The 24,498-nt window shown below is 43.2% G+C and overlaps 1 protein-coding gene across 1 annotated transcript in view; it reads left to right on the plus strand.

The window, feature by feature from the left end:
* Nucleotides 1–363: 363 nt before the first annotated feature.
* The window catches only part of LOC122813722, a gene marked incomplete at both ends in the record, with an annotated part of 144,985 nt that continues 120,850 nt past the window's right edge, over nt 364–24,498 (plus strand). The window contains 1 exon segment of the mRNA XM_044086192.1: nt 364–520. Within this exon segment, the coding sequence (XP_043942127.1) occupies nt 471–520 (50 nt within the window).

The raw sequence follows: 24,498 nt of genomic DNA on the forward strand, positions 1-24,498 counted from the left end.
GTATTGTAATATTTTTAATATGGATGAATGGAAGGCTGACTCTAATAACAGAAGTGCAGTACCTGTAATTACCATGCAAGTTTCAGAAAACACTTTGTTTTGCATACTTCTAAATGATGCTTGTTTATTTTTCTGCAGGTTATATACCTGTGTAACTATAAAGTCAGAATGCAAATTGCAATGAATTGCATTGCAGAGCAGTGTAGTGGGATACTAGTTACACAGAAGCAGCAGCCTGCATGCCTCACTTTCTGCTTGGAAATGATTTCCACTTCATTTGGCTTCTGTTTCACTACTTGTAAAGTGAAAGATGAGGCATCGTTAAGTACAGAATTTGAGTTTTTTATTCTTTTAATATTTTAGTTTTGGAACCTGTTATCAGTTTGCTGTCTGATCCTGACTTTTTCAACCGAATCTTGGTGAACGTGTTGGATACTGCAGCATACAAGACCCAACCACTTTTGAATGAAATGGTATTGTGCAACACCAAAGATGAGCGTGAAACAGAAAATACTACAAGGTATGTCACAACTACTGTAAGCAGAAGACCAATGCATTTATTTTGGAGTACAGGTTATTAACACTAATATGAGATATGCACCAGGTTTTGCAATTCTTTTTGTGATATATTGTGCATGTAGTAGCTTGTTACTGGCTACGAGACAACTTGAAGTAGTTAAACAGTAGTCTGATAAATATCTCATGCAGCATGGTAAGATTTTACAGCAATCTGACACTGTCTGTCAAAAGTGATCATTTATTTGAATAAGATTCCTGTAACATTTTTCTGTCACATTGTGACATAGATTCTTACTGAGCTTCATAATCTGCCCAGTTCACTTAGAATCTACTGTGAATATTGGACCCACCCGACCATTGTGAAAACAGTGCATGGAGCATTCTGCTCCATCTCAGGATGTCTAGCTGGATTGAAAATAGCTTTCTTGCCCATTACAAAAGCGGTTTGTTCGTTAACTGGTAAACTTTTTCTCCATTTTTGTTTTGAATGTTTAATGTGCATAATCTGTAGCATAATCTGTAGCAGTGTAGATATTATCACCTAACTGAAGGTCATAAACATTTTTTGCTTGCTTGTGTTTATTTTTTGCTGGTTTAGCATTTATTACTTGGGTAAGCTGGTTTAGCTCTTGTTTAGCAACAGTGCTGCTTTTCTCCTAACAGAAAAATATATTTAAGTAAAAGTAAATTATGTTTTTTTACATGCAGTCCATCTATCCATCCAATGTGGTAAAGTCCTATTAACTCCTTTAATGAATCCATAAATAGTGCCATCTATGGGATTTACTAGACAAGTAGGAAACAGAAGTAGATTGGTAAGCCTTTCTTCTGTATCTCGTATACTCCTTCAGAAAATCAGAAAATGCAGTGCAAGACGTCTGCCTGCAACACACCTTTTGTGATGTAGGAGGAATCAAGAGTACCAGCAAAAAATTTACAAAAACACAGGATGGATGTGCAAGTCTTACATACAAGGCATGCCAGCTAAGAACCCAACCAAAGGAGTTGTGAGGCAAAATACTGTTCCCCTATATATATGCAGTAAAGACTATACAACTCACATAGTCAAAACAAACTAAAGGTTAGTTCCATCTATATAAAAGTACCATATGCCAGCAAAGCAGAAGTGTGTGTGGGGAGATTAACACACGCTGTCTGAAATATGATAGTAACATACAGAGGTAAAATGATTGAAAAACAATACTATGAGAAGTTACAAAAGAGTAGAGCCAACTCCATCAGAAAGTTATGCAGAGCATTTAACACTCTGCATTACAAGTTGTCATGGTCGATATCATTGTCCTTATTATCAGACATGGTATTTATGGATCTTTTTCACAGCTGGGTTATCCCACCTGTCATGTGTGCCTTTTCAGGAGAGACCCAGGAATGCTGTTTGGTTAAGTGACTTGCTCAGATTTGCACAGTTTTCAACTTTAAATTGTGGCAATCAAACCCAGGACTAAAGGTTTAATCTCATTAGTTTAGGTGCCTAAAGCTGTTAAGTATTGGATTCCTGGATGTGTGAAAACATGAGTCAAGCATAAACAACCACCGCACAGCCCATAAGTGATATAAATGTTTGTAGTGAGCTGAAATGTTCTTCGTGTTTCACTGTTGCAGTCATTACATTTGGGTTATCTGTTTGCAGTAGCCCTCAGTCAGCCTGATTAACAAAATCTTGGGTCCTGTGTGGTTGCTGTCCCTTCTTCCATGATGTCAGGTCGTCAGGGGTATAAAACATGCAGCCGACACCATTACATCAGTCTTTCTTGCTGTGCGGTGCCCGAAGCAGAAGCAGTTCACAAGTGCCAGTTGGCCGACTCCTGAAATTTTCGTTTTCAAGTTTCAGAACCGAAGTCTTCAACTAAAGCTAAGTACCCCATTGGGGAAACTTTTTCTTGCTCCTTACCGATGTCTGTAAAAGTTAATAATTGCATTACTTGTGGAAAGCAAATACCTTACAAAGATTTTCATTTGTACTGTATTCCTTGCCTAGGCCCTGACCAACAACATGCCTTGCTGTCGGTTTTGTGCCTTATTTAATTAGTGCACTATCCATCGTCTGAATATTTTTGCCTCTAAATAGTTTGGTTCTCGGTTCAAATATCCAGAAATGTCGGTTAGCCATCCAACTACCGGTATTCTGAAAAAATGCAAAGATAAAGACAGACAGGCTGCCTAGGTCCAAAGCTGCCGACAACACTTCTCCTAAGCCAGTCGCCAGTTCGCTGGCAATCAGTGAGGCACTTTCGCAGACCCGATATGCACTACTTCTGATTCACAGGCCTCTGCTGAGATCCATTCAGGGTCTGGTATGCCGCGAGATGCTTCAACTTTGGAACCTACGGATGTCTCTACCTTGGATAGGTCCGGAGCCGCTGTGCAGGCACCGGCTTCTGAGGGTGTATTCAGGCCTACTGACTTGCAAATTAAACCAATGCCTCCTCCTTCATTTAAGCCTAAACCTCGAACCATGCCTAAAAAGACAAAAAAACAATGCCCAGACTGCATGCTCAGGCCTCTATGCCTAAAAAACAAATGATACGACTGGCTGAAGATCTTATAACTCTAATCAGGGGAAGCCAACCACCTCCTTCTAAGAGACCTAGGACTGAAGTTGTGTATGAATCTTCTGACCAGGATTCTGATTTTTCTGATTCTTCTGATGATCTGGATTTACCCTTATCTACTTATGAGGATTCTGATGCAGAGGACTCTATTCCCTCTGCTTCCCCTCCAGAGGATTTTTCTTTTGGTGAAACCTTACATACTCTTAGGGAGCATTTCCACTGGGAAAGCCAGGATTTTTCTGATTCAAAAAACAGGCTTAGGGATTTCTTACTCCTGCCTCAGCATAGGCCTTTAGCAATACCTTCTGTACTAGACATTGTTGATCGTGCCTTTTTGGAATCTAGTTTGGCCCCTGATTCTTTGCCTCCTGCTCCCCGAAAACGTGACAGATATTACAGGGTTCCTGATTTACACAATAAAATCCTATTGCGGATCCAGACACGGTTTCTCAGGGACCCTTGGGCATTAAGGCTTCTACTGCTAAAAATCCTACCCCATCTAATAGGGACTCCAGGGCGCTGGATAGATGGGGGTAAGCAGGTTTACACTTCTGCAACCTTGGCCATTAGGGCTTTAAACTGCCAGTTTCATATGTTAAAGTATCAACAACATGTTATTGGATTGCTTAAACAGAAAATGATGTTGATTCCTGACTGTGCTGAAAACAAATAATTACAGGATTTGATGCATTCTGCTGAACAGGTTGGAAAACATACTTTGCAGTGTGGATTTGATTCATTAGAGGCCTCTTGCAGGGCTGCTGTTACTGGGTCTGTGCTCCGAAGGCATGCTTGGCTTAAGGAGCAATCTTTGCCTGATCATGTTAAAGCTAAGCTGTCGGATGCTCCCTTAAATCAGGACTGCCAAACATGGCAACAAAGCTGAGGATGTTCTTAAGGAGGTGGAAGATAAAGCTAAATCTATGCAGACTAAGATTTCTTACAAGTTCAGCCTCCAAGATTTAGTAGGCATTGGTCCTCTAAGAGTTGGTCCTTTCCAGCCCCTTCCAGGTCTTTTCAACCCAAACCCAGACGCAGCAGAAGCCCCAGGTTTCAGTCCCAGGGGGACACGCAAGACAAAGCAGTGAGGGGTTTCTGTATCCAAATCTGGGAGTAGTAAGACTCCCCCCTATGGAAAACTGTCTCAATGACTTGCTTTTAAAACTTCAAGCACTTCCCAACTGAATGCTCCTTTAGGTGGAAAGACTGGTCTGCAGGCAAAAAACTGCTAACTCATTACCCAGGACAAATGGGTTTTAAATATAGTGTCCCAAGGATACAGATTTCACTTCCACACATTACCAACACCAAGCTGGTGGCCAGATCTACCCCAAAATCAGCGGGCAGAGGCCCAAAATTAGGTACTCTTCCTCTTCTGGTACCAACTTAATAGCCCCCATTCTTAAGAGGGAAAGGGGACAAGGTTTCTATTAGAGACTTTTCCTGGTACCCAGAAAAGAAAATTCTTGGCATCCTATCCTGGACCTTTCTACTCTAAACACCTTTCTGGTGATTCCAGAATTCAAGATGCTGACTCATCACCAGCTGCATCCTATGCTAGGCAAAGATTGCCTGGTTGGCAACACTAGACTTAAAAGAAGCATACCTGCACATCCCTATCAAGGAGTCTTGCAATAAGATACCTACGCTTCAAAGCAAGCTACATGCACTGTCAGTTCTCTGCACTGCCCTTTGGCTTATCTACTGCACCCAGGGTATTCACAAAGTGCCTAGCTCCAGTCATTGCATTTTGCAGGCAAAGAGATATTCAAATATACCCTTACCTAAACGATTGTCTAATTCAGGCAGAAAGCCAGGACATGCTTTTGGATCATCTGGCTTTTGTTCAAAGGGTACTGACTTGTCTGGGTACACCATAAATGAAAAGAAATCACACCTGGTATCCTGTCAACAAATTATATTCCTGGGAGAAAGCTTGAATACAGCTTCCCAGATGGCTTTCCTCACGCCAGATAAACGGATTTATTTGACAACCTACTTCAAACAAGTGGACACAAAAACCCAGCTATCTGCAAGGAAAAATACTGCAAGCCTTGGGGTTCATGGCCTCCTGCATTCTTCTAATTCCATATACAAGGCTGCATATGAGGAAACTACAATGGTATCTCAAAAGCCTATGGTGCCAACATTCTCAGGATCTAGAAGCAATGATTCCTATCATACCTTGCCTACGCCTATAGTTCCTTTGGTGGGCAGAGGCCTGCCACCAGAACAAGGGACTACCATTCACACTACCCCCTGCCACCCAAACCTTAACAGACACATCAGACTATGCATGGGGGGCTCACCTGGCAGGGAAGTGCATTCAGGGCAAATGGAAACCAAGTCAATTTGCATCTGCACATTAATCAAAAAGAAATGTTCATAGGTAGGTACTAGGCTATCTGCCCAAGGGCTTACGTAAACCTAGCTAACAAGGTTCCCTGGCTTACGCCACCCAAGAAAGTTATTTTCCTGTGCCACTGTCAGGCAGAGAGACAGAAGTGATCCCCAGGGTGTATTTCCTATTTCCCATCCACTCATCAAGATTTTTCTTGAAGACTGCTAATGAAGAAATTTGCTTGACATAGATGGGTAGCCTGTTCCAGAGTATGGGAAGTCCCTGGGACATGAATCTATCCCTCCAGCATGTCATGTTTATTGTGGTGACGAGGTTTAGGTCCCTAGAGCGTGTAGCTCAGAGGGATTGGGATTTCTTTAGGTGTAGCATGTCCAACAGCTCTGGGTTTGACATAGCTGTATATGTTAGGCAGAGATCACCTCGGAGTAGGCGATATGCTACGGACTAAAGCTGGAGTTTTTTGAGTAGGTCAGTGTAGGGCATTTGTTTGAGGGCTGTAATCGTCTTTGTGAGGTACTTCTGTGGTCTTTACAGCTGCAGATGTCTTGTGAGGTACATTCCAAAAGGGGCGCGTTGCTCTCTATAAATGGGTCTAATGAGTGTCGAGTAGAGGGGAACAATGACCTCTCTTCCTGGATGAGAACCCTTTTATGATGAGGTGTACCACGTAGAAGGACTTTATGACTGCTGTGGTGATGTGACTATCAAAGGAGAGACTACTGTCCACCTGGGTCCCAAGGTCTCTTATCACACATTCTGTGTTAAGTAGATTGCTGCCTATGTGGTAGTTCATGGGTACAGAGTTTTTACCAAAGGGGATGAGACTGCACTTTTTGGCATTGAGCTTGAGGCCATGGCTCGGACACCAGGCATGTGTCTCAGTGAGACCCTTCAGTAGGATATCCACATCATTTGGGGACTTGACTATGGCTCCTAGTTTGCAGTCATCTGTGAACTTCGTTATCCAGAGGAAATCTGTGTTAGCCTGTACTTCAGAGAAGTAGATACCAAACAGGAGAGGTCCCAGGACGGAACCCTGTGGTACTCCACTTGTCACTCTTTTGAGGTCAGATTTGGAGTCTGCAACTTTTACAGTGTGGGTTCCGTCAGTGAGCCAGTTGGCAACCCATCTTGTGACATAGGGATTTATACATAGTTTAGTGAGTTTAGCTATAATTCCAGAATGGGGAATGGTGTCTAAAGCCTTGGCAAGGTCAAGGTAGGCTGTGTGAACCACCTTACCCTCATCTACGGCTTTGGTGACTGCCTCAAAGAAGTCAATCAAGTTCAGGAGGCATGATCTGCCTTTCACAAACCCTAACTGGGTGGGATCCAGAGTTTGGAGGTTACCACTGTCTTTGTTTATGAGTTCCATGATGATACGTTCCATGGCTTTGCAGACCAGGCTCATCAGGCTAATAGGTCAATAGTTCCCAGGATCAGTGGTGGCTCCCCCTTTGTGGAGTGGGATAATTGTTGCTGTCCACCATTCAGTGGGCACAAAGCCTGATGCGAGGCTATTATTGAACATGGTGCTTAAGTGGGGAGCCAGTTCGTTCTGAAGTTCATGTAAAACGCAGCCTTGGATGTTGTCTGGTCCCATGGATGCTGTGTTTTTGGCTTTAGAGAGTGCAGCTTTTACCTGCGTAGTTGTGATTACAGGGACTCTGCATTCTTCCTGTGTAGATATAGGCCCTTTAGGGGGTGAGGGAGGGGGTAAAGTTAGCACTGAACCTGTCTGCCAGGATGTTGGCAATATCAGTTGGTTCTGTAATTTTCATGTCTTTGTGCTGTAACTCAGAGCAGATCTGGGTGTTGCCATTGAGATTCTTGACATAGCTTTAGAATGCTTTGTGGTTGTCCTTAGAATTAGTGGCAATTTTGCTTTTGTAGCTAGCTTTGGAGGATTTTATAAGGGATCTCAGCTTCTTACTGAGGCTGACCAGGGAGCTCCTCCACTCATGGGATTTTACTCTCTCTTGCAACAGTTTCTTCCTTTTGTTGTACAGTTTGTTTATGGCAGGGGACCACTAGATTGGCTTCCTTTTTTTTGGAGGATAGCGTCTTGGTTCTGTTTTGGAGAAACTTTTTACCATGGTTTCCTTAATGGGGGTGGGGGTGGGATGTGGATATCAAGGGTGATTAGCTTATGGTCGGATCGGATCAACAAGGAGTTGACTTCAGGTGTGGAACACCGGTCACTCATGTTGGTAATGACTAGGTCTAGGATATTGTTGCCTCTGGTGGGGGTGTGGATAAGTTGATCCAGGGCATTGGAGTTTATGAATTCCAGAAAGCATTGAGCTAAGGAGTTGGTACACTAGTAGTTTTCCCAGTTAATGGTGTGGTCGTTGAAGTCGCCCATTATTAGGGTGTTTGGTTGAACCCTAATATTTTCCAGTACATCAAGAAAAGAGGAGTGGGAATCCTGGGGCATGGTAGGGGATCTTTAGCAAGCTACAATTTGGATTGCAGTTTTGCCCAGAGTTAGTTGCACTTGGATAACCTCGGATGCATTATGCTTAGCAACTAGCCTGGAGGTGTGGATATCCTTAATGAATATGGACACACCTCCGCCTTTGGTGTTTCGGTCCAGGTTACATGGCTGAAAAGTGTGGTATGAGTTATAGCCTGGTAGTACAAGGGTGCTCCCTGGAGCCTTGAACCAGGTCTCAGTCACTGCACAGATATGGATGTTCTCCATTTTAAGGAGTGCCTCAAGTGAGTGCATTTTGAGATTTTGAGATTTAGACTTCTAGCATTGAGTAGCATTACCCTCAGTTTTTGCCAACTTTGTTAGCTGTACAGAATGCTCTGACAGCCTTTAAGGACCACATTCTTCCAAGGTAACTAATGGTAAAGACGGACAACACCACTGTCATGTGGTACATAAACAAGCAGGGGGGGGTACACATTCTTACCCCCTCTGCAGACTAGCCATGGTGTTGTGGAACACAGCCTTGAGCTACCAAGTGAATCTACAAGCTCAATTCCTGCCAGGAAAACTAAATACACTGACAGACGGACTAAGCAGAAACCTCATGGACCCACATGAGTGGAAAATGGAACCAAGGATTTTCAGCATGTTGACAAGCAAATGAGGGAGCATAGATGTAGACCTGTTTGGCTCCCCCCTCAGAACCATCAATTGGACAAATTTTGCACAAGGATTCCCCACAAGCTAGCTTGGAAAATGGATGCTCTGTCCTTCAGTTTATGCCTTTCCTCCACTGTCTCTGCTCTCCAAAGTACTAATAAAGATCAAACAGGAAAAGCCAAGGACGATTTTAATTGCACCAGACTGGCCACGCCAACACTGGTAACCCCCTCTTGCATAGTGTGTCACGCTTGGCCCCATGGCATCTGCCTCAGACTCCTTCCCTGTTGTCTCAGCAGGAGAACCAGATTCTGCACCCTCAGCTGCAAACCCTGAACCTAGCAGCCTAGCTAATTACCTAATCTCTCCTTTACCATCCCTGAGTAAATCAGTGATGGATATCTAGAAAATCTTATGCTGCAAAATGGAAAAGATTTGGTGCATGGAACCAATCTCAAGGGATGAGCGCAGCAGCGCCCAATTTACCTCAGATTCTGCAATACTTCACTGAGATGCTTCAAAAGGACTTGTCCTTTTCCTCCATCAAAATTCATGCCTCAGCCATTTCAGCTCATTATAACACAGAGCCTCCCCTCTTCTCTCACCCCACTGCAGATATTCATCGTGTTACACTGCTGCAGTCATTACACTTGGGTTATCCTGCCATCAGGCGGTCCCGCAGTCGGCCAGAGTTCCAAAGTCTTGGTCCAGTGTCAGTTGCTGTCGCTTTTTCCCTGACGTCAGTGCGCTAGGGGTATACAAGATGCATCCGACGCCATTTTCTTCAGTCTTTCTTGCCGCGCGGTGCCCGAAGCAGTTCGCAAGTGCCGGTTGGCTGACTCCTGAGATTTTCGAAGTCGAATTTCAGATCCGAAGTCTTCAATAAAGCTAAGTACCCCGTTGGCGAAACTTTTTTCTTGCCTCAGACTGAAGTCAGAAAAAGTTAATTGTATTTCTTGTGGGAACAAATACCTCATAAGGACTTCCACTCCTACTTTATTCCATATCTAGGCCCTGATCACGACATCACTAGTTGTCGGTTTTGTCCTAGATTTAACAAACGCACTATAAAACGACATTTTGATTTTGCTTTGCACTACTTTGGCCAAAGGTTCAATTATACTATGCCGTTGGATCAACCGACAACCGCAATTCTGAAAAACCGCAAAGACAAGGATAAAGACAGGCATCCGAGGTCCAAAACCGACAACGAAACCTCTTCTAGGCCAGTTGCCGGTTCTCAGTGAGGCGCTTTCGCAGCCCCTGACATCCGCTACCTCAGAGCCACAGGCCGCCTCCGACTTCCACGTGGAGACAACTAGGCCTCTGGAAACTCAAGGTATTGGGTCTACAGAAACTAATCCCTCAGATGGGTCTGGAGCCGCTGAGCAGGCATCGGCTTCTGAGGGTGTTTTCAGACCTTCACAACTTACCATTAAAGCAACAGCCAAGACAAAAGTACCATTAAAGACAAAGAAGCAAGTACAGCATTCTCCTGGACAGTCCTCCATACCTAAGAAACAGATGCTTAAAATGGCTGAAGACCTCATTACTCTAATCAGGGGTTCCCATCCCCCTCCTGAGAAAAGGCCTAGGCAGGATACAGACTATGATTCCTCTGATCAGGTTTCCATTTCGTCTGATTCCTCTTCAGACCAGGGATACTCTCTACCCCCCTATGAAGACTCTGATGCTGAAGAATCTATCCCTTCAGCCTCTCCTCCTGAGGACTACTCTTTTGGGGAAACTTTACATACCATGCGGGAGCATTTCCATTGGGAAAGTCAGGATTATTCAGATTCCAAGAAAAGGCTCAGGGATTTCCTTTTATTGCATCAGCACTGGCCCCTGGCTATTCCGCCTGTGCTAGATATTGTAGACAATGTGTTCTCTGAATCCAGCTTATCTCCTGATTCTTTGTTCCCTGCACCAGCCAAACCAGATAGGTATTATAGAGTCCCTGACTCTCACAAGTTTCTTTATAAAAACCCTTCTGCTGATCCAGAAACTATTTCCCAGGGTCCAAAAGGGGTTAAGGCTTCCATTGCAAAAAAATCCAGTACCCTCGGACAGAGATTCCAGAGCTTTGGATAGATGGGGGTAGAAAGTTTACACTTCTGCAACTTTAGCTGTAAGGGGTTTAAATTGCCAGTTTCACATGCTTAAGTACCAACGATATTTAATGGCTCAGTTAAAACAGAAAATGCTTGCAAGCTCAGAAGCTGCTGACTGTAAAGAAATGCAGGATTTATTGCATGCTGTTGAACAGGTGGGAAAACATACTCTGCAATGTGGTTTTGATTCTTTAGAGGCCTCTTGTAGAGCCGCATTTACAGGTTCTGTGATTCGAAGACATGCTTGGTTAAAAGAACAGTTTTTACCTGATCATGTTAAGGCAAAATTATTGGATGCTCCTTTACAGCATGATACCTTGTTTGGTGTTAAGGCAGAAGAGGTGTTAAAGAAAATGGAGGATAAAACTAAATCTATGCAAACAGTCAAGGATTTCTTACAGGTACAGCCACCTCGATTTAGCAGAAATTGGCCAACAAAGAATTGGTCCTTTCCAGTGTCAGACAGACCACAGAGAGGCAGATACAGATGCTTAAGAGGCACATCTCAACCCCAAGGCTCTAACAGACAGTGAAAGTGGGGCACCTCAACCCCAAAAGGAGGTGAGGACAAGTCTCAACCTTACAGGAAACAGTCCCAATGACTTCCCCCTTCGTACGCCAAGCACTTCCCTTTTGGCAGCTCCCTTAGGGGGAAAACTAGCACTTTTTTCTCAAAACTGGCAAACAATCACCCAAGACAAATGGGTTCTGAATATTGTGTCTCAAGGTTACAGGTTCCACTTTCATACTTTACCAAGGCTAAAAGGAATGCCAGACCTGCCACAAAATCAATGGGCAGAGGCACAAAAACAAATTTCAGCCCTCATGGACATGAGAGCTATTCAGAAAGTACCACAACAGGGACAAGGATTTTACTCGACTCTTCCTGGTCCCCAGAAAGGACAAGGCCTGGAGGCCCATACTAGACCTTTCAATTCTAAATACTTAACTGCATATTCCGAAATTCAAAATGTTGACATTACAGCAGCTTCTAGCCATGCTGGGCAAGAAGGCTTGGCTTGTTACTCTGGACCTCAAAGAGGCATACCTGCATGACCCTATCAGACAAAATTGCAGAATATACCTCAGATTCAAAGCTGGTACAATGCATTACCAATTCTCTGCACTGCCCTTTGGCTTATCTACTGCGCCCAGGGTCTTTACAAAGTGCCTGGCACCAGTAATTGCATTTTGCAGACAAAAAGGAATTCAAATATATCCATACCTGGACGACTGCCTCATTCAAGCAGAGACAAAGGACATTCTTCTACAGCATCTGGCATTTGTAAAAAGGTTGCTAATTTCCCTAGGGTACACAGTAAACGAAAAGAAGTCAAAACTAGTGCCCTCAAAACAGATTATATTCCTGGGTGCCAGCTAATTAAATACAACGGCCCAGATGGCTTATCTCACACCACACACACAAATTCAACTAACTCAATATTTTCAGTTACTAGCAAAAAAGTCCCATCCCCTGCAAGAAAAATTCTGCAGGCCCTGGGATTCATGGCGTCCTGCATACTCCTAATACCATATGCCAGACTGCATATGAGGAAATTACAATGGTACCTAAAAAGTGTTTAGACTCAACACTCTCACAGTTTAGAAGCAGTAATACCAATGATTCCCTGCCTACAACAGTAGTGTCAATGGTGGGCACAGGCATGTCACCTAAACAAGGGTCAACCTTTTACCCTACCCACAGCCAGACAGGCTCTAACAACAGATGCTTCGGATTACGCCTGGGGAGCACACTTGGCAGGAAAATGCATTCAGGGCAAGTGGACCACAGACCAAATGCATCTTCACATCAATCAAAAAGAGCTGTTGGCTGTTCAAAATGCCCTAACAGCTTTCAAGGACCTTCTGCATCCAGGACAATTATTATTACAGACAGACAACACCACAGTAATGTGGTACATAAACAAGCAAGGGGGCACTCATTCTTATCCCCTATGCAGGCAAGCCATGACCTTGTGGAACACAGCTCTAACGTATCAAGTTCATCTGCAAGCACAATTCCTGCCAGGAAAGAAAAATACTCTGGAAGACTAAGCAGAAATATCATGGACCATCATGAATGGAAATTGAATACACAAATCTTCAGCATGGTAACACAAAAATGGGGATGCCCAGACATGGATCTTTTTGCCTCCCCACTGAATTGCCAACTACAAACATTCTGCACAAGGACTTATCATACACAATCATGGAAAGTGGATGCACTTTCGTTCAGCTGGAAAAGCCTAAAAGTTTATGCCTTTCCACCACTGCCTCTCCTTTCAAAGGTACTCCTAAAAGCCAGACAAGAAAAACCACAGATGATCCTGATTGCTGCAGACTGGCCACACCAGCACTGGTACCCAATCTTAAAGAACTTAGTTCAAGGCCCACCATGGATTTTGCCTCAAATTCCACACCTTCTTCTGACTCAACAAAACAATCAGATTCTGCACGGTCAGCTCAAAACCCTAAACCTGGCTGCATGGCAGATTCATTAGTCAGACAGACAACACCTCTCTCTAAAGCTGTTATGGATGTCATTTTGGAGGCTAGGAGGCCTAGCACCAGGAAAGCTTACTCAGAAAAATGGAAGAGATTCTGCGCCTGGAACCAGGCTCAAAGCCTTGACCCTCTTGTCCCAAACATTCCTCAGATTTTACAATACTTAACTGAGATGCTCCTTTATTCTCTCATCCCTTGCTAAAGCAGTACCTCAGAGGGGCTAACAACATAAGACCGCCCCGGAGAGCACCAACACCAACTTGGGACCTCAATTTTGTTTTGGAAAAACTGACCCTGCCACCTTTTGAGCCAGCCAATATAGCCGATTTAAAAATTTTATCATGGAAAACAGCTCTGCTTCTGCCAGTAACTTCAGCACGAAGAGTCTCAGAGCTACAGGCATTAATGGCAGTGGAACCTTTCATAATTTTTCATCAGGACAGAGTTTCTTTAAGGACAAACCCTACCTTTATGCCAAAGGTGGTATCTAGTGTGGCTCTTAACCAAACCATCCATTTGCCAACTTTTTATCCAAACCCCAGAATAAAGGGGAGAAACCTCTACACTCTTTGGACATACACAGGCAGCTACTCTTCTACTTGGACAAAACAAAAGCTTTCAGGAAAACTGAGCAACTGTTTGTAGCATATGCTGCAGGATCACAGGGCAAGGCTATCTCAAAGCAGACTATATCCAAATGGATAGGACACTGTATTCGTTACTGCTACACACAGCATGGAAAATCAGTCCCTAATAACATTAGGCCACATCCCACCAGGGCAACAGCCACTTCAGCAGCCTTTCTTAGGGGAGTACCTACCAAGGAAATTTTGGAGGCTGCACCTTGGAGTTCAGTGCACACCTTTACCAAGCATTACCACTTGCCTCTTTACTCTAAATCCAGAGCAGGATTTGCCACTGCAGTTCTGCAGGGCCTCATAGCCAGTCCTAACTCTTTGTAGCCCAACCACCCAACCTTAGCTTTGGGATTCTACCCAAGTGTAATGACTGCAGCAGTGTAACACGATGAACATAGTACAGTTTTGTACCTACCGTAAATGTAGATGTTCGAGTGTTCACACTGCTGCAGTCCAGGTTACCCTCCCTCCATCCCCTCTGTCCTAGCTGGACTTATCTATACCTTTCTATCCTATACAACATTTGTGGTGTATTTGCTGTTAACTGAAGGTATTGGTTTTATTTTATATGTATATTTTTTATTAGCAATATGTATTGCCTACCTGCTTGGGGGCACCTGACATCTGAGGCAAGAAAATCTGAAGAAAATGGCGTCTGATGCATCTTGTATACCCCTGGCGCACTGATGTCAGGGAAGAAGCGACAGCAACCGACGCCGGACCAAGACTTTGGAACTCTGGCTGACTGCGGGACCGCCTGATGGCAGGATAACCCAAGTGTAATGACTGCAGCAGTGTGAACACTCGAACATCTATATTTATGGTAGGTACAAAACTGTACTTTCCTTAGAGGGGACAAAAATTTAAGGCCACCCAGGAGAACTCTAACTCCAGCCTGGAACCTTAACTTTGTCTTGGAGAAACTCACTGTCCATACTTTTGAGCCAGCTGCTACTGCAGATTTAAAATTCCTTTTTTGGAAAACAGCTTTCCTTTTAGCAATCACTTCAGCAAGAAGGGTATCTGAATTACAGGCCCTTATGGCAGTGGAGATTTTCATCATCTTTCATGCGGACATGGTGTCCCTCAGAACCAGTCCCTCCTTTATGCCCAAGGTGGTGTCCAGTGTGGCTCTTAATCAGGCCATTCATTTTCCTACCTTCTTTCCTAACCCACAGAAATGTTGGGGAATGGATAACTACACTCCTTTGATGTGCGCAGACAACTTATATTCTACTTGGACAGGACTAAACCTCAAAGGAAATCTGAACAACTGCTGGTGGCATTTGATGCAGGGACAGAGGGGAAAGCTATTTCAAAGCAAACCATTTCAAAATGGATAAGCCACTGCATTCATTTCTGCTATAAGCACCATGTAAAACCTATCACACAGGGCATCAGACCCCATTCAACCAGGGCTGCATCTACCTCCACAGCCTTTCTCAGCGATGTTCCTAACAGGGACATCCTAGTAGCTACTACCTGGAGCTCTGTACATACTTTCACCAAGCATTATCATTTGCCAATTTACTCTAAATCCAGAGCTGGCTTTGTCACTGCAGTATTGCAGGGCCTTATAGCTGGTCCAAATTCTATTTAAATTCCTCCTCCCATCCTTAGCTTTGGGAATCTACCCAAATGTAATGACTGCAACAGTGAAATATGAAGAACATAGTACAGTTGTGTACACTTACCATAAATGTAGATGTTAGAGTGCATTCACTGTTGCAGTCCTGGTACCCTCCCTCCTGCCCCCTTTCTTCTTTTGGCTATACCTCTACTTTCCCTTACTATGCTCAAAAGCTTTTTGGTGTATTTGCTTTTTTGTTGGAGGTATATTCTTGTATTTATAGATTTAATTGCTTCCCATTAGGGGGGTACCTGATATCTGGGACAAGAAAAACTGATGTAATGGCGTCAGCTGCATGTTTTATACCCCTGACGACCTGATGTCATGGAAGAAGGGATGGCAACCGATGCAGGACCCAAGGCTTTGGTAATCAGGCCAACTGAGGGCTACTGCAAGCAGATAACCCAAATGTAATAACTGCAACAGTGAATACACTTGAACATCTACATTTATGGTAAGTGTACACAACTGTACTTTCTGAGGTGCTGCCAAGGCTATAACAGCTGGCCATCTTTCAGAGCTTCAGGACACCTTCCAAAAAGCAGAATAGAACCTATTTAAATGTTGTCAACAGCAAAAAAAAAGTCACAATGTTGTAAGAAAGATGGATAACGAAGCCAAAAGCAAGACTATCAATTTTATTGAAGTACAATGTAAAATGCATAGCTTTCAGGTTAAACAAAGCTTCCTCAGTGCAATATCAGGTTGTTTAACCAGAAAGCTTTGCATTTTACCTTGTACTTTAATAAAATGTATGGTCTTGCTTTTGGCTTCATTATCCTGGACTTCAGGGCTCCTTCGTGCCCAGATTGTTAAGCAGCTTAAGCTGAGGTTTTTGAGAATAGACTGTCTGCTTCTGCTTTCCTTTGCCGGGCATAAAAGTTCCCTTTGAGGGTAAAAAACTTCCAATTTCTTGTTTTCTGAGGTTTCTTATTTCCTGTTAATGTTATTTGAAAGCTAAGAGTGTTATGTTTCAATGGACTCTTTTTAAGACTGTGACATACTTTTAAATGGAGCGCACTCTTTTTCTGTCAGTTTAAAAGCAGTGTACACTAACCAAACATTTTGTGTGGAGAATTTGTGTTCATTTTTCCATTGTGGGGCTGCTGTAATGTTTGAAGGTAGTTTGTACTGTTTCTTTTGTCAAAAAGAAATTGTTATGGGCTGGTAGTTTTACTGCTATTTGCTGCTCGTCTTCCCTGGAAAGAGTCATAATTTTTGGCTTGGCCATGGAACAGATTCAGTCCCATGGTCCATCCTTCATCCAGCCACAATAAGAAGAAAGTAAAGCAAACAGCCTTTACCACCACAGAAGACTAGCAAAGTGCATCAGTTGCTGGTGGGTGACTCAATTTTAGTATTGGTTGTACCTCAGACCACTCATCTTTTACCCCAGATTCCTCTGGTATAGCACCTACAGCTACTTTGCTCTGGGTGTGAGCCATGTCCTCTGCAGCTGTCTGAGTCCCCTCAGTGGACTGAGAGCCACTGTTGTCAATGCTGGGAGAAGGAACAGTGAAGGTTTCTCTGTATCAGAATTCTGTGCCCATCCCTGTGGGAACAGTGGCTGCCATTAGTAACAGATTTCGCCTGTCAAAAAAGCAAAAGAAAACTAAGCATGTGTATCTACTCCTCCTCAAATTTCTTTGGCTAGTAGTAGTTTTTGGGAGTGGCTCAAAGTTTAATTCAGGCTATTAATCCTTCTTGTAAAGTAATTGCTGTTTTTTTTAAAAAAAAAAAAAAGTTGGGGTGGGATGCATCTTTTCTGAAGAGATTCAATATTGTGAATCTGAATAGGAAGATGCAGGGATAGAGTCGGGGTTTTGTCTTCTGATTTCTGGTTTATACTTGTTCTGATTCTCCCTGTGCAAAGTTTTTCTCTTTCTGAGACTATTGCTATAATATGTCAGCTTTGGAAATCATTTACTTATCTGTTTTCCTTCATGCTCTAAAAGGAGATGTATTGAAAATGGTGCAAAATCTAAGCCAGAGATGGCTATCAACCAACACTCTGGTACAAATTTACCACATGACTTTGTTTTAAAGTTGTATATCAGTTAGTTGTGGTCTGTCCTGTCCTAGTCATTCATTTATTCAGTCCCTCCAAAAACAGAGTTGTTAAAAGAAATATTTTCCATAACCTACACACTTCCCCTGTCCTGTGTTGTCCACTTTAGAGGATGCGTTTCTTCCTGCCAGCAGTTTTCCTGATAGACAGCCAACTGCCCCTAGAAAGGCAGATGGGATGTATAAAGTTTCTCCATCTCAGCAGCTGTAGCCTTAATTGAATCCACTGCTGCTTAGCACTTGATTCCATTCCTACTCTAAAAAGGATGGGAAAATATTAATAGGTAAGGTAAAAGTGTATACTCCTACAATTTAGATTTTTTTTAAATATTTAAAATTGTCAGGCGCATATGTTAAAGTTTATTCTGACATATTGTGAAAGTATTTGGAATGTTTAAGTTTCTTCTTGTGAAGAAAAATCTGCTTTGATTAACTTGGTTTCTTCTTTTGCGCAGGCCATTGCTTGCAATGTATGTATGGCTCTGTTGATATTACCGCCAGGGCTATGGCCACTGGAACTGTTTTAAGGAGGTTTGTTTGGCTGCACTCTCAGAACCTCCTAGATAATGTAAAAACACATTTTAAATTCTTCCTTGGAGAACTATTGTGTTTAGCCCCTCTGTTCTGGAGGCGATCATAAAGTGTGATGAAAGTGGGAATGTCAAGATTTTTTAGCTCTCCTTTTTCAAATTGTCCAAGCCATTTTCTTTTTCCTCATCCTCCTTTTGGGAAAAAAGAGTAAACGGTCTCAACAGATTTTAGGTAAGCAGACGTGTAAGGTGAATTTCCAAGGGGTTCCAAAAAGAAGTCTCAAACCACCAAGGATAGTCAACGTCTAAGTGATTATTGAAGAGACATTTTGACACTGTTCACAACCTGGCCCCTTTTCTCTTCCAGAAAGTCTGAATCTCCATTTTTTTTCTTGTGCAACAGAGTGTTTCAGACAAATTCATTTTGAAAATAATTCATCAAGGGTTACAGATGGCAGTGGGAGGAAATTTCCCCCTTTCCAGGGGGTCATTCCTCATGCTGCAGATCACACTTTATCCATCTGTTCTTCATCACGTTGCCCCAAGGAGTGAGAGAGCAAGTTCCTACTTCCAAGATGGGGAAGGGGTTTTATTCAAGGATATTCTTAGTGTCAAAGAAAGTAAGTGCTTGGAGACCAGTTCTGTATCTTTCTTTCCTAAACCTGTTTGTGATGGCACCTAAAGTCAAAATGATGGCACTTTACAACCTGTTGCTACTTATTCCTCTTGCACGATTCCTGGTAATACTAGACTTAAAAAAATGCTTATCACATCCCTATTAATCCAGCCTTCAGATTTTTTTTTTTTTTAGGTTTTGTGGTGCTGGATCACGGTATTGGTTCTTTCCCATACCATTTGGACTATACACTGCACTAATAGTTTTCACAAAGTATATAGTTCCAATTTTAGCACATTGAAGGATACAGGGTATCCACATGCTTCTGTATTTAGATGACTTGCTTATCTTTGCAGAGTCTTTTTCAAAATGTCAGGAATCTCTGTCTTGGGTGAGAGATCTCTTACACAAGCTGGGATTCCAAGAGAACATTAAAAAGTCTTGACTCCCTCTCACTAGATTGTGTTCCTGGGATGTCATCTCTGCACTTCAGTTCAAAGAGCTTTTCTTCCATGGGAAAAACAGATCTGTTTCTAATGTTTTTGTAATCAGACTTCAGTCACTGAGAAGGGAATACCATCAGGATTGTGGATCTCATAGCATCTGACTCTCATTTTACCCCTGGCAAAACTTCACATGAGAAAAATGTAGTGGTTTCTGATGTCTCTCTGGTCCAAGCATAAATAACCTTTATCATTTCAGATCCCACCATTATGTCCACCTGAATTTTTGTGCTTTGGCCACTAGATGACAGTAAAGAGAGATTAATATTTTGCTGTTTTAAATGCAGAAAAGTTTTTAATTTATTTGTATAACATTTTTTATATATGAAATTTTTTATATGCATTAATTTTTCACATTTATAAATTTAGAAGTTCTTATTTTCATATACAGGATGCAGCATTTATTTATTGCATCTTTTATACAGAAGTACTGTGATTATTTTTTAAATCTGTAACTTGTATGTCTGACTATTATTGGTTGGTGTATAATTGATAGTTTTTTGATATATAAATGCAACAATTTTATGTGGAATTCAACCTGAAGAAGTCTTGAAATGAAAATGTGGTGATTCGGTTAAAGTGTTAAGTTTTTTGCTGGCCTTTTAATAAATTATTTTGCACTGGACACACTGCTTCACAAGTTTTTTTTTATTGTATCATCTTTATCTTAAAGGTTGGTCACCCATAGGATTTGTGGGTAAATCATCTGAATTTCACATCAGTGACAATTTCCAGGCATGTTTGGCTCTGGCTTTGAACCTGCTAGGCCTTATTAACAGTCCCTGACACCTTGGTAGTACTTCATTGAAGTCATATGAACTGATTTGTAGAGCTAGTAGATGTCCTTCAAGAATGCAACTGCAGTCCTGACATATGAGTTGTCCTGCCTCAGGCAGCCCTTCGGTCGGCCGGATTCCAAAGTCTGGGTCCGGTGTCGGCTGATGTCGCCTCTTCCCCGACGTCAGAGCGGCTGGGGTATAAAAGCATCAGCCGATGCCATCTTCTTCAGTGTTTCTTGCCGCGCGGTGCCCGAAGCAGAAGCAGTTCGCAAGTGCCGGTCGGCCAGCTCCTGTGTTTTCAGATACCGAAGTCATCAAAAGCTAAGTACCCCGTTGGGGAACCTTTTCTTGCTTCAGCCGATGTCAGATAAATCTGCAAAAGTTAATAATTGCTTGTCTTGTGGTAAACAAATACCTCATAAGGACTTACATTCTTTCTGCCTTCCCTGCCTCGGCCCAGACCACGACGTCTCGGCCTGTGCTGCCTGTGCTTGCTTCAATAAGCGCACGCTTAGGCGCCGGGCAGAATTTGCTGAAGACTTTTTTGGGGAAAATTACTCCTATATCATGCCATCGGAACTACCGACAGCACATATTTCCAAAAAACGGAAGGACCGGGACCGACTTTCACGGCCCGCGACTTCCTCTGACACCACGCTAAAGCCTACCGCGAGTGCATTGGTCTCTTCGGAGGCGGTAATTCAACTGCTCCAGGCCAACGACACCACTTTACCGCACACCTCGGTCCCGGAGGCTTCCCCGGTGCCGGTTGTTGATTTTCCTCCTGAAACCGAAGCCCAAGATTTGTCTGACACCATACTGGTGGACAAAGTTACTCCAGCACGTGGGGCAGCTAGGCCTCCTGTGTCTCTGTCCATCAAGGCTTACACACGTGCTAAGGCTGCCAGCAAGGCTAAGTCTCATCCTCCTAAATCTTTTTCTCAGGGTCCCATTTCTGATAAACAGATCATGACTTTAGCTGCAGATCTAATTTCTTTAATCAGGGGCTCTCAGGCTCATCCAGACAGAGGTTCTCAGCCGCCTTCAGACAAAAGGCCTAGGGTTGAGCAGGCAGATACCCTTTCCTCAGATGAAGCCTCTGGTGAGTCATGCCATTCAGATTCCCAGGAAGAATCCTTCCTGATCTACGAGGATTCTGATGCTGATGAATCCATTCCCTCTGCCTCTCCTCCTGAGGATATTTCTTTCGGGGAAATTCTCCACTCCATGAGAGAGCATTTTCAGTGGCAGGGCCAGGATTTCTCAGACTCCAGGAAAAGGCTTCGGACTTTCCTTAAGTTACCCCAGCACAGGCCTTTAGCTATACCCCCAGTGTTGGATGTATTAGATGATGTGTACTCAGACTCCAGTACTTCTTCTGATTCTCTCCCTCCTGCTCCTGTCAAGCCAGACAGATATTACAGGGTTCCTGAAACTCATAAACATCTCTTTAAGGCCCACTCTGTGGATCTAGAAACTATTTCTCAGGGGCCCAAAGGAGTGGCCACTTCCACGGCCAAAAATCCTTTGCCCTCAGACAGGGAATCTAGGTACCTGGAGAGGTGGGGTAAAAAAGTTTATACCTCAACCACCCTTGCCATGAGGGCACTTAACCGTCTTTTTCATATGTTTCAGTATCAGGATTTCTTGCTGGATGATTTGTAGAAAAAAATTAGCCTCTCCTGAGCCTTTAGATAGAAAGGCCTTGCAGGATTCGGTTCATAATACTCAGCAGGTTTGCAATCATTTTCTTCAGTGTGGTTATGATGCATTGGAAGCTTCATGTAGGGCAGCTATGACAGGGGCCGTCATGCGTAGACATGCTTGGTTGAAAGAACAGACATTGCCAGATCATGTTAAAGCAAAGCTTCTAGATGCACCTCTGGAAAAACACAAGCTATTTGGTGACAATGCACAGAGTGTGTTAAAATCAATTGAGGAAAAGGCTAAATCAGTACAAACAGTCAAAGATTTCCTCCAGGTTCAGCCACCAAGGTTCAGCAGGAATTGGCTTTCGAAGAATTGGTCCTTTCCAGACACAGACAAGTTCCAAAGGGGAAAAAACAGGCGTGCTCGAGGTAGAGGGCAATACCGAGGCTCCTACAGGGGCCACCAATGGCAACCAACTAATCAGAGAAGTGGCGCAGGGACTTCTACTGCTCCACAGGGACAATCACAATGACTTGACTTTGCCACCGCCGACCAAGGCTCAAAGAGAAGCACCTTTAGGCGGAAAATTATCTTTATTTTCAAAAAATTGGCACGTTTTTACAAAGGACAAATGGATTTTGGACATAATAGACAAAGGTTACAGGTTCCACTTCCATACCTTACCAACAAGACAAGGCATGCCAAACCTGCCACAAAATCAAAGGGCAGAGGCACTCATACAAGTTTCAAAGCTGCTACAAATCATAGCAATAGAAAAGGTTCCTCCTCAGGAACAAAGCCAGGGATTCTACTCAAGACTGTTCCTTGTTCCAAGAAAAGAAAAGCAATGGAGACCTATACTGGACTTGTCCACTCTAAACACTTTTCTCATTGTGCCAAAATTCAAAATGCTGACGTTACAGCAACTTCTTCCCATGCTGGGCAAGGGATCTTGGCTGGTTACTCTGGACCTCAAGGAGGCATACCTGCATGTCCCAATCAGACACAGCTGCAGAAGATACCTCAGATTTCTTGCAGGGTCAGAGCACTATCAATTCTCAGCATTGCCTTTTGGCTTATCTACTGCGCTCAGAGTATTCACGAAATGCCTGGCATCAGTAATTGCACATTGCAGGCTCCAGGGGATACAAATTTACCCTTACCTGGACGACTGCCTTATACAAGTGGACAGCAAGCAAGCCTTGACAAGAAACTTGGACTATGTCATTCACTTACTACAGGCTTTGGGATACACAGTCAACATTCAAAAATCAAGACTACTGCCATCCCAACAAATAATTTTTCTAGGAGCCAAACTGGACACAAACTCACAAATGGCTTTCCTCACAGAAGAAAAACAAGAACAATTACCAAATTACTTCAAAAGCCTAGCAAAGCACACCCAGATGACTGCAAGGAAAATCCTGCAGGCCCTGGGTTTCATGGCATCTTGCATTCTTCTGATTCCACTGGCAAGAATACACATGAGAAAACTACAATGGTACCTAAAAGGTTTATGGTCTCAACACAGCCACAACTTAGAAGCAATTATTCTACTCATTCCATGTCTACAAAATGAATTTTTGTGGTGGGCACAAGCAAGCCAGCTAAACAAAGACATGTCTTTCAACAAACCTCAAGCAAGCCAAACCATTACAACAGACGCCTCAGATCATGGATGGGGGGTGCACATGGAGGGGCAGATGCATTCAAGGGCAATGGGCACCCCGGGAATTGCACCTGCACATCAATCAAAAAGAGATGTTGGCAGTGATTCATGCAATCGAGGCCTTCGGAAAGTTTCTTCAGCAAGGTCATTTGCTAATAAAGACAGACAAACACCACTGTTATGTCGTGCATAAACAAACAGGGGGACACCCATTCTTACCCCCTCTGCAGACTAACAATGACTCTTTGGGAAAAGTCCCTGAAACTGAACATACAGTTGCAATCCCAGTTTGTTCCAGGCAAGGACAATGTTCTGGCGAACAGTCTAAGCAGAAACGTTATGGACCCGCACGAATGGATGTTGCACCCAGACATTTTTTCACAAATAACTCATGCATGGGGAAGGCCGGACATAGATCTCTTTGCCTCACACCTCAATCATCAGCTGAAGAAGTTCTGCTCAAGGACACACCATCCTCAAGTCTGGAGAATGGATGCTCTCTCCTTCAGCTGGAATTCTCTAACAATCTATGCATTCCCACCTCTACCATTAATGACCAAGGTGTTGCTGAAGATCAAAGCAGAACAACCAAAAGGCATTATAATAGCTCCAGACTGGCCAAGACAGCACTGGTATCCATTACTAAGGAGCATAACTTGTACCAAGCCGTGGCCCCTGCCTCAATGGCCTCTGCTTATAACTCAGCACAATTACAGGACTGTTTATCCCAACCTGCAAACATTGCAACTGACAGCTTGGAGGGTTCCATGACTTCTCCCCAAATCTCTCTCTCCAAAAAAGTTCAAGAGATCTTACTGGAAGCATGCAGACCTTCCACCAGAAAAACTTATTCAGCCAAATGGAAGAGATTCAACATCTAGAATGCCAACAAGGGTCAGGATGCATTAGTAATGAGCATCCCACAGATACTAGAATACTTGGCAGAAATGCTTCACAATGGTCTTTCATATTCTTCCATAAAAATACACGCTTCAGCAATTTCAGCAAAATACAGCTGTGATCCACCTGCATTTTCACATCCTTTGCTAAGACAGTTTCTAAGAGGGATAAAGAATATCAAACCTCCAAGAAAACCACCAGTGCCTGCATGGGACCTCAACTTCGTCTTGGAAAAATTAACTCTTCCTCCTTTTGAGCCAGCAGCATCTTCAGAATTGCAATTTCTCTCCTGGAAAACAATTTTCCTGTTGGCATTTATTTCAGCAAGAAGAGTCTCTGGGATACA

This window comes from Protopterus annectens, chromosome 1.part1 (assembly GCF_019279795.1).
Source record: "Protopterus annectens isolate FY-2018-M chromosome 1.part1, PAN1.0, whole genome shotgun sequence".
NCBI classification, from domain to species: Eukaryota; Metazoa; Chordata; order Ceratodontiformes; family Protopteridae; genus Protopterus; species Protopterus annectens.